The following is a 21417-nucleotide window of genomic DNA, read 5'->3' as shown; positions in this document are numbered from 1 at the left end:
GGATTCTAACCCAGTTCTTTCTGACTCCAGAGTCTGAGTTCCTCTGCTGCCCTGACAGAAATAATTAGGGAAGTAACACAAGGAATGGGATGAGAGAATATGTTTGTTAAATTGTTGTAGACATTCTGCAACAGCCTTTTCAAAGGAGACTTAAGTAAATAAAGGAGGTGGAGAGGGAATTTTGCAAAATAATCTACTGTGTTGCCCAGGGCTAACTTTTGCTTTTCTGCAGTGCTAATGATGTTATCTGTTTTTCTTGAAAGTCAAAGAGAAGAATGGAATTGAAGACAGCTTAGATTTAGCATGAGCAGCTGGGTAGGTGTTAATGAATACACCCAAAAAATGTTCAAAATAGGTGACTTCAGTTTGGTTCACCCTGTGTTTGAGATGCTTCTGGGACACCTGCCAGGCAACGTGGTGGGCCTGGAGCTCAGGATGGAAAGTCCTTTATATGGAGTCACAGCATTTGAGTTTAAACTCTGCCATGAGTTCTAAACCTTGCCATGTACTAACTGGGATCTGGGAAGTCACTTAATCTTGCTGTTTCTCAGGTTTTTCACCCCCAAAATTGCATGATAATAATGCCTACCTCATGTGGTGCTATGTGGATTAAACATAGCAATATGTGTAACATGGTTAAGCAGTACCTGGGATAAAGTAATATCTCAAAAAAAGTGCAGCTCTTCTCTTTAGATTTGGGTCTGGCATTTACAAGAGCTCCCTGGGGACTCAAGCTATAGACTGGCAGACACTGGTCTGTTACAGGTTAAATTGTGCCTCCTTCACAAGATATGCTGAAGTCCTAACCCCCAGTTTCTTAGAGTGTGACCTTATTTATTTGGAATAAGGTCAATTTGGAAATAGAGATTTTTTTCAAGTTAAGATGAGGTCATTAGGGTGAGCCTCTTAAGATGACTGCTATCCTTACAAAAAGGAGAGACTTGGAAATTTATGAAAAGGTGAAATTTGGTGGTCTAAATCTTCCTTTAAACATGAGAGAACCAAGACTGAGAGAGGTGAAATGATTTTCCCAGGGACACTTGCACAATTGGCTGAGACCAGAGCCTATTCTCAGGCCTAATAAGAACCCACTGGTGAAATGACATGTGTCTTCTTTCTTTGCTACATCCCTGAACACACCCGAGGGACTCTTTCACTCTGTCAATATGATGAGACATGCGTCCTTAATCTTCTGTTTAAATTCGTGCTATGCCCAAACAGCTAAATAACACAACTCACTACAATAGAAATGCTAATGCACACAGAGGGAAGATGATACGGAAACACAGAGGGAGAACGCCATGTGAAGACAGGCAGAGGTTGGACATTTGCAGCTGCAAGCAATGGAACATTCCACTGCTGGACAGCACCAAAGCTGGAAGAGGCAAACAAGGATTTTATCCACAGTCTCTGGGGGAGCAGGGCCTTGCTGATACCTCAATTTCAAACTTCAAATCTCCAGAACTATGAGACAATAAATTTTTGTTGTTTTTAAGTCCTCCATCTTGTTACAGCAGCTCTAGGAAAATAATACAGCATGCATGTTGTTGTTCAAACATGAGAGCAAATAAGAACGCCAAAGATATCTATGGAGAGAGAGGAGAGGTGTAGACCAAGGATGAAACTCCGGCGATAACAACATTTAAAGAGACGACAAAGAAACAAAACCCAGGCAGGGAGAAACCTTTAAATGGAACAAGTCATTGCATTTCTGAAACATGATGAGCATATGCAATGCTGTCATGGAATAACTAATGGGAGGCAACAAAAACAAAAGAAAACAAAGAAAAATAAAGGCCATTATCCGAAAACAAGATAATTAGTTGAGAATGGTTTCATCCAGAGAAATAAATTGGTGTGTCAGAATGACAAAGCTGTGTTTAGAGCCCAGCGAAAATAATTTAGTCATGTATTTTTAAACAAAATATACAGAATTGTAGATTCTCAAGCGAGTTGAAGACAGGCACTCTTTCTTACTGTTTATGGCTCTTTCATAGAGGGTTATACAATTCATATAAGTAATTTTTGGCAATTGATTAATAAATGAAGTAAAGCGTAGCATGAGTTAGGATGTTGGCTGCATTAAAAATGAAAACTATTCAAAGTAAACAGGTAAAAAGTATGCAGAGAGGACTCTTGGTTCTAGTAAAATAGAGAAGTTATTATAAAAGAACCTAAATAACATTCTTTTTGCAAAACAGCTAGAATTGCTGTATAGAGTTCACTATCCTTTTAAATGCACAGCCGAACTGGGAAGAAAGTCGATGAACTTCTTAGGGACTAAAATAAGGAGAAAAGTGAGAATAGAGCATCACATTCTTATGTCGGCACCTGGTTGTCCTAGGTGGCTATAGTGCAGAGATTTGGGTTTTAAAGGTCAACTAGGGGCAAGGAATGAGGCCTTGGGCTTGCACAAGGCAGGGAGTTGGAACCAAGCCTGTTGTTACCCGAGTCCCCACCCCAAACACACAACAGTGGGTGCCAGCAACTCTCAGACTGAGAAATTAATACAGAAAAATGGTCACAGGCTAGTGATAATCTGGGAAACCTGGCAGAAGTACATACGAAATCTTGATGGAGAGGCGTGTCTTCAAGCTATGCTGGACAGAATTCCTGCAGGTAAAGACCTGCTAAAGATGACTCTGCCACCCCAAACTACACAATACAGCTGAAGAAAGAACCTCTCCTGATCAAGATTTCACAGAAACAATGAGTATGCTTAAACCCGCAAGAAGTTTACATAAAGTATTGGATAAAGGTATAAAATAAATAGACTTTCTTAAATATTAGGGAAGAACATAAAGAAGGAGTCAAAAAGAGAGTTTGTTACTAAATGAACCTTACTTCATAAAATAACACAATATTTAATTTAAAAAATGGATCCTAGAAGGAGGGAGTGAGATACAGGAAGGAAATGAGAGCAATGAAAGTGATTAAGGTGAGGGTAGATCTAGAAAGAAATGGCTGTAAAATGACAACTACAGCCTCCTAAGCAGAGAGTAGAAAATTTGGCGGAGCAAAAAAAAATGAGGCAACATTGTCATGTAAAATCAGAGATGGATGATTCAACTATATGCTTTCTAAATTACTTGCATTATTTGGGAAAAGGATAAATTTGGCGATTAAACTTAGAGTTTGTTTAAAGATTAACAAGAAAGAAAATTAGAATGTCAAACAGTCAAAGCAATACAGAAACAAAGAAAAAAAAAGGAATGAAGAAAAGTAGATCAATCTGATTAGACAGTAGGAAAGAAGAAATAATTAATGGACAAAGAAAGTTTGACATATAGCACAAAATAGGATGGTTAAAATCAGATAGATTGGTAATAATAAGTGTAGGTAGACCAAATTTGCCATTAAAGACAGAATGATAGACTAGACTAAAAAATACTCCACAGTCAGTTATGGATTGTTTACAAAAACATCTTGCAAAAAGATTGAGAGCTGACAGAAGAAGATATACTAATCAAAGCAGAATTTTTAAAAAGCTGACAAAAATAGAAATACAAAGCAGACAAAATATACTTTCAGGCAGAAAGCATGACTGGAGATAACTAAGCATCATTACATAATGAAAAGAGGTTAAATTCATGAAAAATATATTCTAATGATAAACTTATATGTACCAAATAACATAGCCTTGAAATATGTAATGAACTGCAAAAAGAAATAGTCAAATCCACTTTAGTGAGATATTTTAATTTGTGTTTCTTGTAGTTGATAGGTCAGTGACATTAAAATTAAATATACATTCCCAAGGTTTTTTTTCTAGAACTCTGTACTCCCAAATTAGACAATATGCATTTCTTAAGCAATTAAGGAACATTTATAAAAACTAACCATGCACCAAAGTTAATTTCGGCTGGGCATCGTGTCTCACGCCTGTAATCCCTGCACTTTGGGAGGCCAAGGTGGGTGGATCACCTGAGGTCAGGAGTTCAAGACCAGCCTGGACAATATAGTGAAACCCCATCTCTACTAAAAATACAAAAAATAGCTGGGCATGGTGGCGGGCGCCTGTAATCCCAGCTACTCAGGAGGCTGAGGCAGGAGAACCGCTTGAACAAGGAAGATGGAAGTTGCAGTGGGCTGAGATCATGCCACTGCATTCCAGCCTGGGCGACAGAGTGAGACTGCGGCTCGAAAAAATAATAATAAAAATAAGAAGTTATTTCATATAGACTCTATTCACTGGCCAAAGTGCAATAAAATTAGAAATCACCAAAACAATAAATGAACTCTCTATATAAGGTAGAAATTTAAAAGGCTCCAAAACAGCCTTGAGGTAGGTACTTTATTTGAGATCAAATTTCCATTTATGGTGGAGTGAAGCATTGCTCAAATTTAAGCCAGTTCTCTCTGTTGGGCCTGCTTTATAAATATAACTTCTGTCCTCCTGAGGAGGCAAGATGCTACATCTTATTCTTTCTGCCTTGTGAGTGCCCTGGACAGCAGATTGGCCGACTTGCCCGGGACCTGGCTTTATCAACAAAGACCTCACTAGGCTTGTGATATGGCTTAGAGGTACATTTTATTTTTTACTTGTTGCTTTTTCATAACCCAGAGTAATTTTTTTCTATTGGGAAGCCAATATTTTACATTGATATTATTCAAGAAAAATGACATGCAGAACTTATATTATTACCAATTTGGCTTTTATGTAATCTTACTTCTGTTCGTTTCTCTAAAGGGGCCTCTGAAATGGGATGTTTGTCTGTGTGAGGCATTTTGCTTCACAAAGGCACAGTATGTCTTTGGCAAAGCAGTACCCCTTCGCCTGATTTGAATATCTACTCAGTATTTTCCTGGCAACAGTGGAACTCTACTAGGTCAGAATCCTGTTTCATGGAAATATTTTTTTAAATGTCAGCCTTCCTCCCACCCACTGCTTATCCCCCAACTCCCACTCCACATACAGAGTACATTGATAGTACAACTCCAGAACTCTATGTGTAACAGTTTGCTTTTATTTATTTTTTAAATTCCAATTTACTGAAGTAGATTTCATAATAACCGTGTAACTGAAGTTACAAATAAGAGGCATCAGAGGGTGACGGCTTCTTCCATTCAGCCTGAGCCGTGACCGTTTACCATTTTGGTGTCCATGAAATGTAGAATGATGATACAGATGTTTTCAAAACAATTGGAATGGAAGGCTGCAAACGAACAACTTATCTTCAGTGGCTCAGGATTCATCTGACAGAAGCACCTCCAAAAGTTTCTTAAAATAAAATGATAAATTGGACTTTTGTGCCTTAAGGAAGAGGCTGCCCCTGTGATAATAGATTTTGTTCTCTCCATTTTAGCAGAGTTTGCAATGCAAAATCCAGTGTGTGGATGCATTCTTTTTCTGCAATATGTTATCGTTGGCAAAGTGCTTTCACATCCATTATCTCATTTATTTTCTATTTCCCTAACATTTCATTTAATTACCCACAGAAAAATATAAAACAAATTCCAGGGAGGTTGACATTTACCTCTAATAAATGGTTGAATAAGAATCTAAATGTGGGTATTTGGGTTCCCAATAAAGCCTTTTATTTTCATCACCAAGTTTTCTGGGTTGGTATTATTTAAGATTTTTAAAAATTTATCAGAAATTTTCAGTTACTCTGAAATCTCTAGATATGAAAATCCAACCTTGTTAGCAAGATACTCAAGGGTCTTGTTGATCTGAGCCCAACTTTCATCCCCATCTTCACATGTTGCTGTGCTCTCTCTGAAATCCTCCACTGCAGCCACACCAAATTTATTCCTTTTCCTTAAACATGTCAGATATTTCATGCCCATGTAGGATGAGGCCGGGATAAGTGGTTCCCCTGAACAAAATAGCTTCTCTCTACTAATGTCAAAAATCCTTGCTGTTAATCCAAGCTCATTCTCCTGGTAAGCCTTTCCCATTTTTCCCGGTTGGTGCTGCCTCTCTGCACTTCTGCTTCCTGCTTGGATCACGGAGTCTTAATTCTGCTTTGTGGCTGTGGTCACCGCCTCTCGCTCAGTGGATCCTTAGTGTCCCTCTTGGTCTTGGCCACTTTGGAATCTCTGTAGTACTGGTGCATATGACTATATGCATAATGCTTAATGACTTTTACTTGCATTAAATCTGTCTTAGTTCTTATCCTATTTTGAGTCATTTCTCAGGTCCTGAAATTCTTCACATTGTTTTATAGATGAGAAAAATGAGGTCCAGTTGTAATATTAAATGACAGGTTCTGATCGCGCTGCTACCTGGAGGCAAGAGGTGTTCCTACCCAGGGCAGAGGCTGTACCGAAACATAGGCAAAGGTGATGCTTCTGCGGGCTCACACTGTAGTCCCCTCCCCTTCCTCCTACACATGTGTGGTTCGGGTCAAGGAAAAAGGAAGATAGGCCTGCTGAATCTCATAGGACCTCGCGAGCCCCTTTCTATGATTCCTGGTGTGACAGACGCCATCAAGCTTGCTGAGATATCATGGGCTGTGGAGGAGAGTAAAGAGACTACGGGGGCTCTCCATGGAGTTACAAGGTGAGTTAGGGCCAAAACGTGGCAACCTGGATCCAGTGCACCGACCTCAGCTCTAAAAACCATCATCGATCGCTGCAGCATCCATGCCTGGCCAAGGTAGCCGAGGCAGAGTTCAGTGTGGGCAGAGACTAGGTCTTCAGTCTTGTTATCACTTCTCTGTCCAGAAATTCATTAAGTGTTTCCTCTGTGAGAGGATCGAGGACAGATGCCAAGAGGAGGTGGTGAGTGTAGGTGAGGGCACAAGAAGGCACTAGTCCTTCACGCTGTGGGTGGCATGTGGCACAGGCAGGGGGCGTTGGCTCAGGAAATGTAGGGTGTAGGAGGAATGGTTGGGAGTGACAGCCATGAAGGCAGTGGGACCCATGGAACAGAGGTCTGTGTGCTTCATGCTGAGGAATCTGGGCTTTTCCCCTGCAAACTGTCCTCTATTCAGTGGGTCCAGGACAGTGGTGCCCGTGCACAGGAGAAAAGGAATGCCCTCATTTCTTCTACCAAGTGGCTACTTTTTGTTTTTACTATTGTTTGCTTATAAATTTCTAGGGCAGACCTGTGGAGATCAAATCCTAAAAGGATATGGGAGTGTTCTGATTTCATGTAATTTTTCCCTTTTCAAATAAAGCAATCCATATTAACAAGATGTAAAAAAAACTGAAACTAATGCTTTATACTCTTGAAAGGCATTTTATACAAATACTTTCACATATATAATATGTAAGTAGTATATATATATATAGTATATATGAGTAAATATCTTATATATATTATATATTTTATTTTATAAAAATATTTTTATAAAATATTTTAGTAGTCTTATTTTTATACTTTTTATAAAATGCTTTTTATAAAGTAGTTTCATTTTTATTAACTTTTATTTTTGTTTTTTTATTTTTTATACTTTTAAAAATACTTTTTATAAAATATTTTAGAAAGTATTAATACTTTCACATATGTATCTGTGGTATATATATATATACGTATATATAAAATATATATAAAATATATATAAAATATATATAAAATATATACGTATATATATATAGTATATATAAAATATATACGTATATATTTATATACATATATATATGTGAAGTATATATATGTATATATATTTAGTCTTATGGTCTTTTGTAAGACCATGTTTTGATTTAAAAAACAGAGAGTACATTTTTTATAAATAATGTTAACCCAAGGATTTCATATTTATTATAGAAAAATGAGAAGATATAGAGTAGCAAAAATGAAAAATCTGAAATTTCCCACCTCCTTTCCCTCCAAGACAACAGTGCACATTTTTCTGTATCACCCTCTGAATTTCTTTCTCTGCAGATATTTATAGATCTTTGCAAAATACAGTGATATTGCAATACTATTTTGAAATTTTAAAATTTAATATACTTTGAACACTTTCTTACACCCATAAATATATTTCAACAGTGTAATTTTCAGTCTCTAAATATCACAGGAACATTCCTAAATATATTACAAAGCGAGTTTTCTTTTGCTGGACATTTAGGGTGTTTCCAATGTTTTGCTATTATAAACAACACTACAAAGAACATCCTTGACAATAAATCATTGCGCACATCCTGCATTATTTCCTTAGGGTAAATTTCTAGAAATGGAACTTTTAAGCCAGGGAATCTGCACCCATTTGAAGACATTTGAGATGTATTGTTGTGTTGTTCATCACAAAGGTTGTGGTGATTTATGCTCTATCAGCAGAACTCCAGAAGAGTCTTGTACTGACTCAGAGTGAGATTTGTAGAGATAACTACAATACAGGTTGAGGACTTGGTTTCTGAGGTTTTGCACCTGATTCCCTCAAAGGAAAACTGATTGGGCCATGATAGCCCTTGGCTTGATGAGTGAAACCAATTAAGGGGCACATCAAGGAATTTCAGTGAGATTAGACGTCTCCTTTCCCCATTTAAAAATGAACGTAGTGGCTTTCAGGCAAATTGTTTATGTATCATTTTGAGAACATCCGGTTCCACCATCAAGAGAAGAAAGTCTATTCCCAGAATGGACTTATTTCTAGGAAGTACAGTTGTTACATTAAAAGAAAAAAAAAAACAAGTCCTCCCATGTTGTTAAAAGAAAACAAAAAGGCGGTTTTGGGTAACATCAAAGGATGGAACTTACAGGGAATGACTTGGGTAGGATGGTGGAAGGCGGGTTTTCTCTCTGTGAGGGCTGAGCAAATCATCCTCTGCACAGAACCCGAGATAAAAAGAACTTGTCCTAAGGCTTCGGTGTGATCCATTTTTGTAGAAAGAGGAATTCTGACATGTCACAAAAAAAGAAACATTTTATCCTGAAAGCCAAATTCTCACCCAATGACAAAGAGTCATCTGAACTTCAGTTAACTGCATGACATTGACTTTCCACATCTACAGTTTTCACAGGCTAACAACATGTTTTCAAGCGTTTGATTGTTTGATGGCAAAGAAATATGTACACTTTTCTGTCACGGCCACCCTTGGAGTTTGTTGATATTCTCTCTGCAGCAAAACCAGCGTTCTCTTTAGTTTCCGGTTTCTGTGCACTGATTTTTAAGTGAGAATGCGGGTGTTTTAATATTGGTAGACATCTAATGCTAGCTGGTCTGGTTGAAGATGGATGTGCCCTGTAATCCAGAAATCCCACATCTGGGTACTCAGCCTAGGTCAGTGTGTCCCCAAGTTTTATGAGAAAATGTAGATGCCAGTTCCACGGGTCTGGGTGGGGCCTGAGAGTCAGCATTTCTAATCAGCTCCCAGGTGACGCTGATGCTGCCAGATTGGAGGACCACCCTTGGAGTAGTGAGGCCCAGAGCAGGTGGTGTGAACCTTGGCTGCGTGTTCTGGTCACCTGGGGGAGCTCTTATCAACTGTGATGCCCAACTGCCCTCCAGCCTAATTCAAACAGACTCTCCCTGGGGAGACCAGGCATCACTAGTTTTTCAGTCTCCACAAGTGATTCCAACAAGGACCCCAGGCTGCGGACCAATGAGGGCTGCTTCATGCGTATTCAGGGAGATGGACAGGGGACCAATTTATATATTTATTTATAAATAAATATATAGATTGGGACTGGGGGAGGCCCAAGAGCTGCTTAATGATTGAGTTTATCTTTGTGAATTAACTTGGCTACATCTTGAAATTATAACATTGAGTGCTGATAGTGAATCAGATATCATTTATGTTAACTTTAAAAACACAAAACAATATATGTAGTTTAAATGGTAAAAATATTAAAATATGTATAGGAATGATACATGTACTATCTTCAGGATAGTGGTTACTTATAACCAGTAACTGCTAACCTCAGGATCGGTATTTGCAGTAGGAGAATGGAATGGGGATGGGTAGATTCTACTGGACCTACAATAATTTCTTTCTTCTATGAAGCTGGAGGGAAGAAAGGGGGAGAGAAAGGAAGGAAGGAGGTGGGGAAGGAGGGAGAGTAAGAGAACTTTGGATGTATAACTGGCTGGCTGTTTCTCACTATTATTGTGGTTTATCTTTGTAAACCTAAAAGTGTATTTCAATAGCATACTGCATGCTCCATTCTTGAGTAGCCTCAAATATTAGTGGGACCAAACAAGGATGTGAAAGTATTAGCTATAAAGTGACAGCTGACTTTCATTCAAGAGGATTGGAACATCCTGGCTTGCCTGACCCCCAAGGGCTTGTCCAGGGAACTGAGATCAATGCTCTTGGTTTACGGATGGGACAGACACAGAAAGCAGAGAAGCAGCTGCCCACAGCAAGGTCCAGAAAGTGGAGAAATGTTGGTATTAAAACTCAGGCTCCAGCTCTCTGTCCAGGTGTCTCAGGGTGTAGGGCCCAAGGGAGCAGCTGCCCCATTTAGCACACATTCTGAAGACCCTACCACCGAGGGTGTTTACCACGGATGTCCCGGCTGGCGTTTCTGTTGGAAATCACCTGCTCCTTCTCCCCAGGGCCCTGCCCTCCCTGTCCCATAGGTGGCAGTGGAGTGTGACGACCTGGCCTGCATCCTGTAGGGTATTTGTGCTCAGTGGCCAGCTGCAGAATGCAAAAACCACTCACCAACCCCACTCCTGCAGGTGCTGGTTAATTGCAAAACCAAACACTCTGTAGGAAAAGTCTGGAACTGACAGCTCTCTGTGAGGAACACTGGCTCACAGGAGGGGCTAGAGTCTTGGTGTATCTATATTTCATTTCCAGTTCTGTGATCGGTATTTTTCAGTATTTTGCATACATACTGTTATTAGTATTTTTGCTGTTGTGGTGGTCTGTAATTAGCACCTTCCCGACATGTGTTGGTAACTCTTATTTCCATATAAATGTATCAGTAGTTTTTTAAAGAAAGGAAGTCTACTCTTATTCTTTTTCAAATGAATAAATAAAAATGGATGTGCATGAGAAAAAAGAATTTTAAAAATCTCATGCCTACAGGAAACTTGAGATTGTCTGAGCAACAGAGAGGGTGGGTGATGTGAACGATCCCGGGATTCCAGAACTATTCACTCGAAAGACAATGATCTATGGATGTGAGGCAGCCTTCGTCTTTCCCCCCCAGATGCTCTTCTGGGTAGCCAGGGAGGCTGGCTGGAGGCTGTGCTTACGGAAGGCAGCCAGTGGGAAATCCCTTCTGGATGGGGAGCTGCCCAGATGCAGAGGCCTGGCTTCAGGAATTGACTGAGTTTGTTTCCACCCCTTTCAGACCCTACACTATGGAGTACAGACCATGTGCGGCAGTGGCTGGAGTGGGCGGTGAAGGAATACGGCCTCCCAGATGTCAACATCTTGTTGTTCCAGAACATCGACGGGAAGGAACTGTGCAAGATGACCAAGGATGACTTCCAGAGGCTCACCCCCAGCTACAACGCCGACATTCTTCTCTCACACCTTCACTACCTCAGAGAGAGTAAGCTGCCCCTTTCCTCCAAGGATAGATGGCTGTGGCTATGGGTCTTATGACCTGAGCGTCAGAGGGTTCAAACAGGTGTGTCGACAGCATCTTCCTTCCCTCCACCAGTTCCCATTGGGGATCGGAGGGAACCACAGGTTTGGTATGCAATCATTTAGGGGTACAACACCCTGGCCGCATCAGCTGGTGAGAAGTAGTCAGCGCTCTCAGGAGCAGCCAGAAAGTCACCTCTGCACTCAGCTGCCTCCTCCAGGGTCTTGCCACCAAGAAGATGGAATGTCAGAAGGAAAGGAAGCATTAACTGGTCACACATGAGTTAGTCTCCATGATAACCCAACTTGAAGTAGAAACATTAAGGAAAGGCTCCTTTTTAGTAGGAATCAGGGGGTTTATTCTCCTTAAACCTACACCAAGCCCCACTTCGTATTCTAACCTGAACACAGAACAAGGGAAGTTTTCACTTTGTATCATGTGATTGGGCTTAACCTGACAGAATGTGATGGCATGTTGGCATGAGTCCAGAACGTTTGCTGCATGCTTTAATTTCTACAATGTCCAGCATGTTTAGAAGGGAGTAGTGTGACAGACAGTGAGGTGGAGTAAATTCTCCTCCATTGCTTTGCCTGGCATCCCAACCACTTCTTCCCTGAATTAAAGATGGGCCCCCATGTAGGTTTTAACATGCTAACAAGTAGGAGGTTGATGGAAATAGTTATATTTCCTGCCCATGATGTTAGGGTGGGAGTGGGGAATGGTTTTCTTTCTTTCTTTTATTTTTTTTAATAAGAAAGGTAATTCTCTCTCTTTTTTTTCATTTTGATGTCGATTTTGTTTTGTTTTGTAGCTCCTCTTCCACATTTGACTTCAGATGATGTTGATAAAGCCTTACAAAACTCTCCACGGTTAATGCATGCTAGAAACACAGGTAATACTGGCCCCACCCCTGCCTCCCAGGAAGAGCACAGGGTCTTGCGTACAGGTTGCATGCTTTCGTGGGAAACCAGTCAGTGCATGTCAGGAAGACAGAACACAGGTAGATGATTCAGGACACTTTCCAATACTTAGGAGTTTCCACAGCCTAAAGGAAGGTGAAGCTCTTTGATTTTCTGAGGACTTCCCGTGCACCCACCCTTTGATTATCAAAGGGTTCCTTTTAACCAGGAGACGTGTAGAATTTGCCTTCAGCCATAACTGTAGCTCACATTTGCCAGAGTACAATCTTCTTCTGTTAATCCCAATATATTCGCTGTGCTGACTCTGTAGACAATGAAAGCATGTTTGATATAAAAGGGCCCTTAGCAGCCTCCTTTAATTTCTTTTCCTTTTTATTCCTAAATAAATATTTTCTAGGATAAGTTTGAGTTTTATTTTTCCTTTCCAATAAACTTTTAGGCTATTTGATTTGTTTTCCTACAGAATTTGTATGTCTGCAAAAGGCAGAAGGAGGGAATCTCTGTAACATTGTGAGAGCTTTTGTTCAGAGGGAAACTCTGCTATAATTTTTGAGAATGTGAAATTAGTCACTAACCAAATGCCTGCTTTCTACTCTAACCATTCATTGACTCTACATTTGACCTACTTCTGTATTTATTTTGCCTGAGCCTAAATAGGGTTTAACACCTTACCTCATCCTGGCTAACCTTCCTCCCTTGCCTCCCGCTCACAGTAGAGGCTGGGTTTTCTGTGGATGAAAGTGGTCCTGGTTCACATCCATCTGCTCCTTCCTGATGAAGAGAGTTCCGGAAGCATGGCCACCAGCTGCTCACCCCACTCGGTCAGCTGCAGGGACCCTCCACAACCACCCAGGCTAGGGATGGAGACCAGAAGTGCCAGGAAGTCTCAGATAGCCCCTTGCAAGTCAGCCAGTTAACTCATGGTCAGCTCTTACATGGAAATACATTTTCCCAATATTTACTATTTTATTTTAAAATAGATAATGTGAATGAGTCCCAGTTTAAGTATTACAGTGAAAGTGCTCATTTATCATGGTCTTCTGTATTCAAATCATTGTCTTTTTAATCTGAAGCTTCAAAAATCCTGTTTTGAGTTGGTAGTACACTTTTTCAATCATTTTGGTTGCACACATCAGCCTATGAATGACCTTGTGCCAGAAATAGTAGGTAACGCAGAGGAAGTGACTTCCCCTTCTTAGGAAACACCTTTGAGCTTGCACATTTTCTGATAAGTTCATATTTATTTAGGAATTCTTTAACCATGGAGTGAAAGTTTCAAAAAAGCTATTTAATTTTGCTATTGTAAAACACAGAAGCAACCAATCAACAGGACAGCAATTTCCAAATGGACTGAACTGTGAAAAGGGAATCTTCTCAGCTATCAACATGAGTGTTGGTCAAAAGAGAGAAAGGGAAGACACATTTGAATAGAGATGTGGATTGATTAATTATTAATAAAATCCATGTACTCTTAGACTACATACTTAGAATTTCTTGGCACTACTTTCCAGGAGCTCTGTAAAATATATTACGGTTTTGTATACAATTTGAAAAATCAAATGTGCATCATATAATTTTTTTAATAAAATGAGATTGCCCAGCGGGAAGTGGGGTTGCAGGGGCACAGATGGAGTTTCCTCAACAAGTCGTAAACTCAGAACACAAAACACTTTATAGCAAATGGGGCACAGGAGTGCGTCAAGGCTCCAAGTTCATATCCATCTTGAGAATCTGATGTGTGTACCTGTCCATTTCTCCGGAGCTCTGTTAAGGCAGGTTTGAGGAGGGCTCCTCCCTTTCTTGTCACAGGGCAAAGTAGATTTGGCGCTGATGTTGAGATCGACAGCCACAACAAAAGACCTTCACATGTTTGTCTTTCCTTTTGTCTGCAGGGGGTGCAGCTTTTATTTTTCCAAATACTTCAGTATATCCTGAAGCTACGCAAAGACTTACAACTAGGCCAGGTACGAAAACACCCCTGTGTGATCTCTTCATTGAGAGACCTCCCAGATGTCCTGCTGTGATCCGTGCCCTAAGTCACGCGACACACAGAGCTGATCCCGGATCTGACGCCAGTCCCAGACAGTCTTATTCTGCCTCTGTTGATTTGGAGACTAAATCCACTCAAGCAATTTCATTCAAAGACCATACTAAAGGAATACAGAGCAGATTAGCCCTTTAACTAGCTCTTCAGAAAGACAGATGGGCAAAGAAGGCATCCTGGATGCCTGGCAGTTAGGAATACGTCCACTTTTGAACTAATGGAAGGATCCATCCCTCCTCAGGGGAAGAGCACAAAACAAGGACACTCCCAGATTCATAGGGACCAATTCTCTGTATGGCACGAGAAGTCTTGCAGGGCAGAAGCATGCAATTGATAGTGTTTACATCTGAGTCTCACTGCCTGTCTTCCAGATAATTTAATTAGGTAATTAATTTACATGCCAATCATGTAAAAATAAACATCTGTCAAGTACCCATCAGTGCCAAGCGTGACGTTAGATTCTGGGAATATAGAGACGAACCAGGCTTCAGTAAGCTTCCTGTCTTCAGACAGTTCCCTTCTTCATTCAGCCCAGCTTGTTCATTTGCTGAGTGCCTCCTCGGTCCTAGCCACAGAGGGTATGGTGGTGAACAAGCCGAAATATTTTGCCTCAAGTTCTAGATGTTTCAGTAGCGTGACCTAGAACCAGAGAGAGAGACATGTACACGTAAATGTTTTCCCTCATGTGGTAGATTTTATGGTAGAGGCACCACTTCTAGCAATAGAGGTGGGAGGAGCAGGAGCAGGGAGGAACCCAATCCCCAATGAAAGGCATAAAGATGCTTTCCAGAGGAATGGCCACATGGCAGAGGGGAATTAGCTGTTTGCCAGGCAAATAATGAACAGGGAGAGAGGGCATTTCACAAAAGGGTATTGCATGCCTTAAGCATCTGTCCCCTCCCTGGGACTGACAGTAGCCTTGTGAGCTAGGTATCACTGTGCCAGCCTCATAGCTGATGACATCATGTTTAAGGTGGTGGGATGGTTTCTCCAAATTCATACGTGCTTCCAGAATTCATGTTAAACTCAGGCTACTCCTCTTCCACATCTATCACATATCCAGCACATGCAAGTCTCAGTTTGAACTGGTTTAAGATCTAGCCTTGGTGACTACTCTTTCATTCTAATGAGAAATACTGGGGACCTAGTGAGCTAAAGAGAATGAATGAGAAAGCTTCTCAGGCTGTTCAAATCCTGTCACTGCCCTATTACTGCCTAGTGACTTCAGGATGGCAATATTCTCTTCTCTAACCTCAGAGAAAAAGTTTTCTCTCTTGCTCCTGGAAAGCAGGACAGAAAGGCTTAGCTAAGAGGTACTAAGAGTTAGTGAGTCACCTCTGTCATGTAAGAGATCTCACAGGCCATTGAAACATGGGCGAGACCCAGTACCTAGAGTCTACTAGACTGGTCCTAAAGAAATCTACCACATGTATTGCAAATGGAAAATAGAAATTCACATTTTACTCAAGCTGTAGGGATTTTGTAATTCTGTGAGCATTTAAAAAATATTTCCATTTATACTTAAAGAAATAAAAACTATCTCCAAAACATTTGGCTGGGGTTTAAAAATGTCTTTTGCTTTTTAATTTTGTATTTGTTTATGTTAAGACATCTCATACATGCCTCTGACTGAGTTACAAAGCCAGGGTTGTGAGCTGGTGTTAGAAATTGTGTTAAAAGATCACAACACTGGCCAAATCCATTGGCACAACCTGTCTGTCAGATAAGCGAGCTGACTGATGGATGCTACCTGGATAAGACAGTGGGTCCTGGAGCTGCTTTGTTTTCACATTTTAGGATATAGTGGAATTGGAAGGAGTGGTCCATCCAGGTGGATGGAGAAGAGTGTGGCTGTGAGGGTGTTGGTTGGGACTCCCTCTCTGCCCAGTCCAGGGAAGGCAAGGGTGGCAAACTCAGACACCTCCCATGCTTCTCTGATGGTGCCATGGCCCCATGATTTGAGCATGACCTGGGGGAAAGCATGCTTCCACATCTCCACTACTAGCCAAATACATTTTTGAGACTCAGTTTGTACCTGAAATAACCTGTTTTGACTACTGCTACTGTGATTAAGAGAAGTGAGACAAATATTGGTATCTGACCTGTAAAGATTTAAAGCAGAGTGAACAAGCCAGAGGACTATTTACTGCAGGCTCTATTCAGGGACTTGACCTTGGAGATAAGAGCTAGTTCTATACCTTGGGTCATCCATTGCTGAGCAATTAACCTTAAAGGACTGGTCCTGTGGAGATAAAAGCAGTGCACCTGCAACTGGAGAGTGAATGTTGTGGTGGCTGAGGGGGAAGAGTCTGCGTCACTATCTTTCAGAGGCACACGAGTCGCAGAGGGAGGTCCCTGGGAATCTGACGATATCCCTGTGGTCAGTGGGTATCTGACTGCTTTCAGAAAGGTCATTGTTGACTGTTTCTTTGAAGGTCCTTGGGGACACAGATCCAAATTCCTGTTTCCTCCACTCTTGGTTTGCCATGTCGTGCTCTTCATTTCCATATCCTTTGTCTAATCCCACATCCGAGGGAACCAAACTCTGGTCAGCATTGTTGTGCTGACCATGAGGCAAGCCAGGCTCCTGGGTAACAACTCTACTTAGACCAGAATCTGTCTCTCCTCTGCATGGTGGCTGTTTCATTACAAAGTCCCTGACAGAAGGGACAGTAGTGTTTGTTCAAGGTTTGCTGGTTGAATTAGACAGCATTCTACCCGCTTTCTACACGTATGTGCCGTCCTGCCTGTCCTCCTTCCCAGCGCTTCCTCACCACCCTCCTCTCCTTTCCTTCCCGCCGTGAGTCACCCATCCCTGGGTTACTGCCCCAATCTGCCTTTTCTTCTGTTCATGGCCCACCTTCCCAAATGGATCATTTATGCCAGAGCCCCCTGACTACTTCCCTGACAGGTCAGTCTCACCTCTGCTGTGTCATTTCACTCTCCCTGCACCTCACAGGGGACCATATGTGGCATTTTCCTGATTCAAGATGTACCTTCTTTCATCATCCCTTCGTTGAATTAGCATCGAGACAGTGTCTTCTCTACTCTCGTAAGGTGTCAGCCCACAGGCACATCATTTTACATGCTGTGGGTTCATGATCATTGTTTTATGATGTTTCACATGTTTCTCATGTTGTTGCAGTTCCTACGACCAGAGTCCCTTTCTGTACCTTGTCAGCAAACACCCATCTTTTTTCCTGAATCCACTTCTTTTGGAGCCATAGGCCTTTGAGGTCTCAGGGGAAACAGTGGCAAAAACAGAGACAGACCTGATTCACAGAATCTTGCAAGCCCCTATTAACTACACAGTGCACCGCTCTGCCTGCCCTCTCGGAGCAGGTCATGCAAAAGCTCAGTTCTATCCCAGGGATGTTCTACAACCCCATCCTTTCCGCTTCCATCCCCATGACAACCCATATGTTATGATATGTATCTGGGGTGTTATCAAAGGATTAGAGAGTTAAGACTGCAAACGCAGCCTTCGCTTCTACTTTGAAGTTGCTGCTCTTCAGGGGTTTCTTGGAATCTTAAACTATTCCTCTGTTGGAGCTCACTGCTTAGTGCTTATCAGCACAGCTAGGCATAGCGAGACAATACAGCTACTTCACAGCACCCCTCAGTAGGTGCTATGTAAAGCCTATATCTTAGCAAATGGCTAAAACTGCGTTCTTTGCTTCCCCCTAGTTCTTATATAACCACAGAGATCTGCAAACCTAGGCAAGAAGGGAATGCAAAATGTCTCCAAATCTCCTTGCCTTTGATATAGAATTTTAAGACGATCTGGAGGAAAGCAAGAGAGAGCAACTTAATTATGTTAAGATTGACTCAAAAAATTGTTTTCATTTAACAGACATTTATAGATTGATTCTCAGCAGCAGTTCTTAGTTTTCCTAATTTGTCTTCCCCCTTTGCATGTAATTTCTTTCTTATTATTATACTTGAAGTTCTGGGGTACATGTGCAGAACGTGCAGCTTTGTTACATAGGTATACATGTGCCATGATGGTGTGCTGCACCCATTAACCCATCATCTGCATTCTGTATTTCTCCTAATGCTATCCCTCCCCTAGCCTCCCACCCCCCAACAGACCCAGTGTGTGATGTTCCCCTCCCTGTGCCCATACGTTCTCATTGTTCAACTCCCACTTATGAGTGAGAACATGTAGTGTTTGGTTTTCTGTTCTTTTGTTAGTTTGCTGAGAATGATGGTTTCCAGCTTCATCCATGTCCCTGCAAAGGACATGAACTCATCCTTTTTTTATGGCTGCATAGTATTCCATGGTGTATATGTGCCGCATTTTCTGTATCCAGTCTATCATTGATAGGCATTTGGGTTGGTTCCAAGTCTTTGCTATTGTGAATAGTAGCATCTAATTTCAAGAGCAGACAAATCGCTTCTTTTCCCATCCAGCCCAGCCAGGGAACCTTCAGAGTTGCTTTGCAGATATGGCGTGGATCCTGCAGAATGAGGATGACCTCTTCCATGGTCCACATTCTGGCCTTTTAAAAAATAAAGCTGGTAGCAGGGGTTGGGGGCAAGAGCTAGAGGGTTCCTCCTCAGTGAGTTTGATGAAGGGAGAATGTAAAACTTGGCTGATCTTAGCCCTCCTGGAAAGGGTAGCCAGAATGTTGTGTTAATTTATTGATGCCTTCAGAAGGGTATGGTAGAGGAGGAGTCTCATTCAGAATGAGAAGCTGACCCCAGCTCCCAGGAAGTCAACACAGTTGCTGGTGTGCAGGGCTCAGCACTAGCCGAGCTCCCTCTTTGTAGCTTCATGCTGTTTTTTTATACTGTTGTGATGTAACATACGTCGTGTTCACCCAAGATCCCTATGAAATGACTTTTATAAAGCTCAGTTTTTAAACACAGTCTCTTACCAATAAAACAGCAGAACCAGTGCCAGAAAGCAACCTTCCCTTACATGGGCAGTTCTGCCAACATACGAGTTTATTACCTTGAAGATCAAAATTAAAGAGAAATGGAGAGGGTGTTGAAATGATCAGCAAAAATTAAACGTAAAATGTATTTTTACTGGAAGTCTGATGCCGTATTATCAATAAAGCACACCTAGCAAAGATACACAGAGGAGAGATTTTTTCAAGAGTCACCAAGAACTACTGAGGCTTTGAGATGGTGGAGCTGCCAAAGCAGTCACCCCTGGCTGTCGCCCATGTCAGCGAGCCTGAGTTGAATGTTACCCAATGTCATATTCCAAGGGAGGGGCGGTACTTAGTGCCCACAGCATGTGATCGGTAGCCGATAAGGAAGCATTGGACCAGAATGTCAGGGAAGAAAACCAAAGCCACTTACCTTCCATGGTAGTATGTCCATGAACACGTTAATCATCGTTCATATAAACGCCTCAAATACTCGGCTGAAAAGTAGACTGTTTGGTGCTGTCTCAACTTATTTTCAAGGGAGGATAGGATATGGTTATAGACCTAAGAAGGATTTTGTGAATAAAGAGTTTCAAAATATTTTGGGAGTAGTAGTTTGGCATTCATTTTTTTCCCAGTCACATTTCATGGGCAATCATTTTCTGTCTAAGGTAGTATCTGACTCACCTACTGATGCTTTCTGTTAGTCCCATTAGCATGCTTCTGTCATCGGTAAAAGCAACCCAATTTGAACCCTTTCGACCATTTTTTGATTTGTCTTTGCGCACTGTAGATAGCATTTCTGAAATCATTATCTGCTGGAAAGAGCAATTGTCTAGAGCAGGTTGCTCAGTCTTGACTATGCACCAGAGTCACCCGGGAACTTGTTAAAATGCTGATTCTGATGTGGTAGGTCTGGGGTAAGATTCTGCATTCCAGGTACTGTTGATGTTGCTGGTCCACAGACCGCCCTTTGGGAAACAGAGATCTAGAACATATTTCCGTATTACCTTGCTTTTTTCATTTGGTAAATAGAGGCTTAGTTACTGTGCCTTTCTGCTCTCAAATTAGGCTAGATGTTGCTAGGATTGCCTTGTGAGTAGATTGTTCTTTCTGAGAAAATTTGCAAATTGAAACTCTGGCTATCCATTTTTTTTTTTGACAAAATGCAATTGACTGAGAACCCCATGTGCAAAGTTTTCCCAGAGACTGAAGTTGAAATTCAGTTGTAAATTGGTAGATGCTGCAGATTTAATTCCTATGTGTAACCCCAACACCAGAAAAGTGACAATCTGAGGAGCTGGGTGGCAAAAGCTTTAGGTCCAAAATGCAAAAATGCTAGCTGAGAAAGAGGAGTGAGTAACACCAGCGTTTAAAAAGAAAATCATCTAGTTCTCCAAAGCTCTGAAGGGTAGGATTTCACAGACCACACTAGTAGCAAAGATGTTTTCAGCCAAACAGACCAAATACATTAAGGAGATTTCGTGTTGAATTTCACGTTTCATGTCATTTCTGTTCTCTTTGGGATATGAAAATAGGAAGAGACACTTATTCTGCAACACAGCCAATCTCTTTGAAGATTGACCCATCAAATTCCCAGTTTTAAACGAAGTTAAATTATCTGTTTAAAGAGAAGCTTAAAAACAATTGCATGGCCCTACACTCCAAGTGAAATTTTGTAGCTGTCTCCTGGTGTCTGGCAACAAATGCCTGCTGAGATATCTGGCCATGGCCTTCACTTGGCCCAAAATGACACATGACATTGAACTGAGACCCATCAATCCAAGAAGACTTAATTTTGAAACAGTTGTATATTAACATTGCATGTAGAAATAGCCTTAGATATGCACTCTTAGTAAGAGTATGTATAATAACGTTTCTGGAATATGTTTTTGAAACAAACTTGAAATGACTTAGAGCTTCCATCATCATTAATAGAACTCACACTGAGGATGCAGAGGTATAGTTATTAAATGTGCATATGCAAAGTGAGTGAAGATTTGTGGGACAAATATATTACTTTATAAATACAAAGAAATGATTGGCATGTACTTAAGCTCAGAAGGTCATCGTTAATGTGCTGTGAGAGCAATATTATTTCAGTCCTGTAATTCATTTCATGCAGTTCATGTTAGAGAA

At 41.1% G+C, this 21417-nt stretch overlaps 1 protein-coding gene across 5 annotated transcripts in view; it reads left to right on the top strand.

The window, feature by feature from the left end:
* The window catches only part of ERG (ETS transcription factor ERG), a 281372-nt gene that overhangs the window by 248989 nt on the left and 10966 nt on the right, over positions 1–21417 (top strand). For 3 of the 5 annotated variants that reach the window (XM_002761421.6, XM_035283369.3, XM_002761422.6), the window contains 3 exons: positions 11195–11398; positions 12246–12326; positions 14247–14318. In XM_002761421.6, the coding sequence (XP_002761467.1) occupies positions 11195–11398; positions 12246–12326; positions 14247–14318 (357 nt within the window). The remainder of the gene's footprint in view (positions 1–11194; positions 11399–12245; positions 12327–14246; positions 14319–21417) is intronic. The other 2 variants (XM_008986692.5, XM_035283371.3) reach the window with 1 other exon arrangement.

The sequence above is a fragment of the Callithrix jacchus genome, chromosome 21 (genome assembly GCF_049354715.1).
Source record: "Callithrix jacchus isolate 240 chromosome 21, calJac240_pri, whole genome shotgun sequence".
Lineage (NCBI taxonomy): Eukaryota > Metazoa > Chordata > Mammalia > Primates > Cebidae > Callithrix > Callithrix jacchus.
The sequence above is the reverse complement of the archived record's forward strand: the minus strand, read 5'-3'. Positions and strand labels throughout refer to the sequence as shown.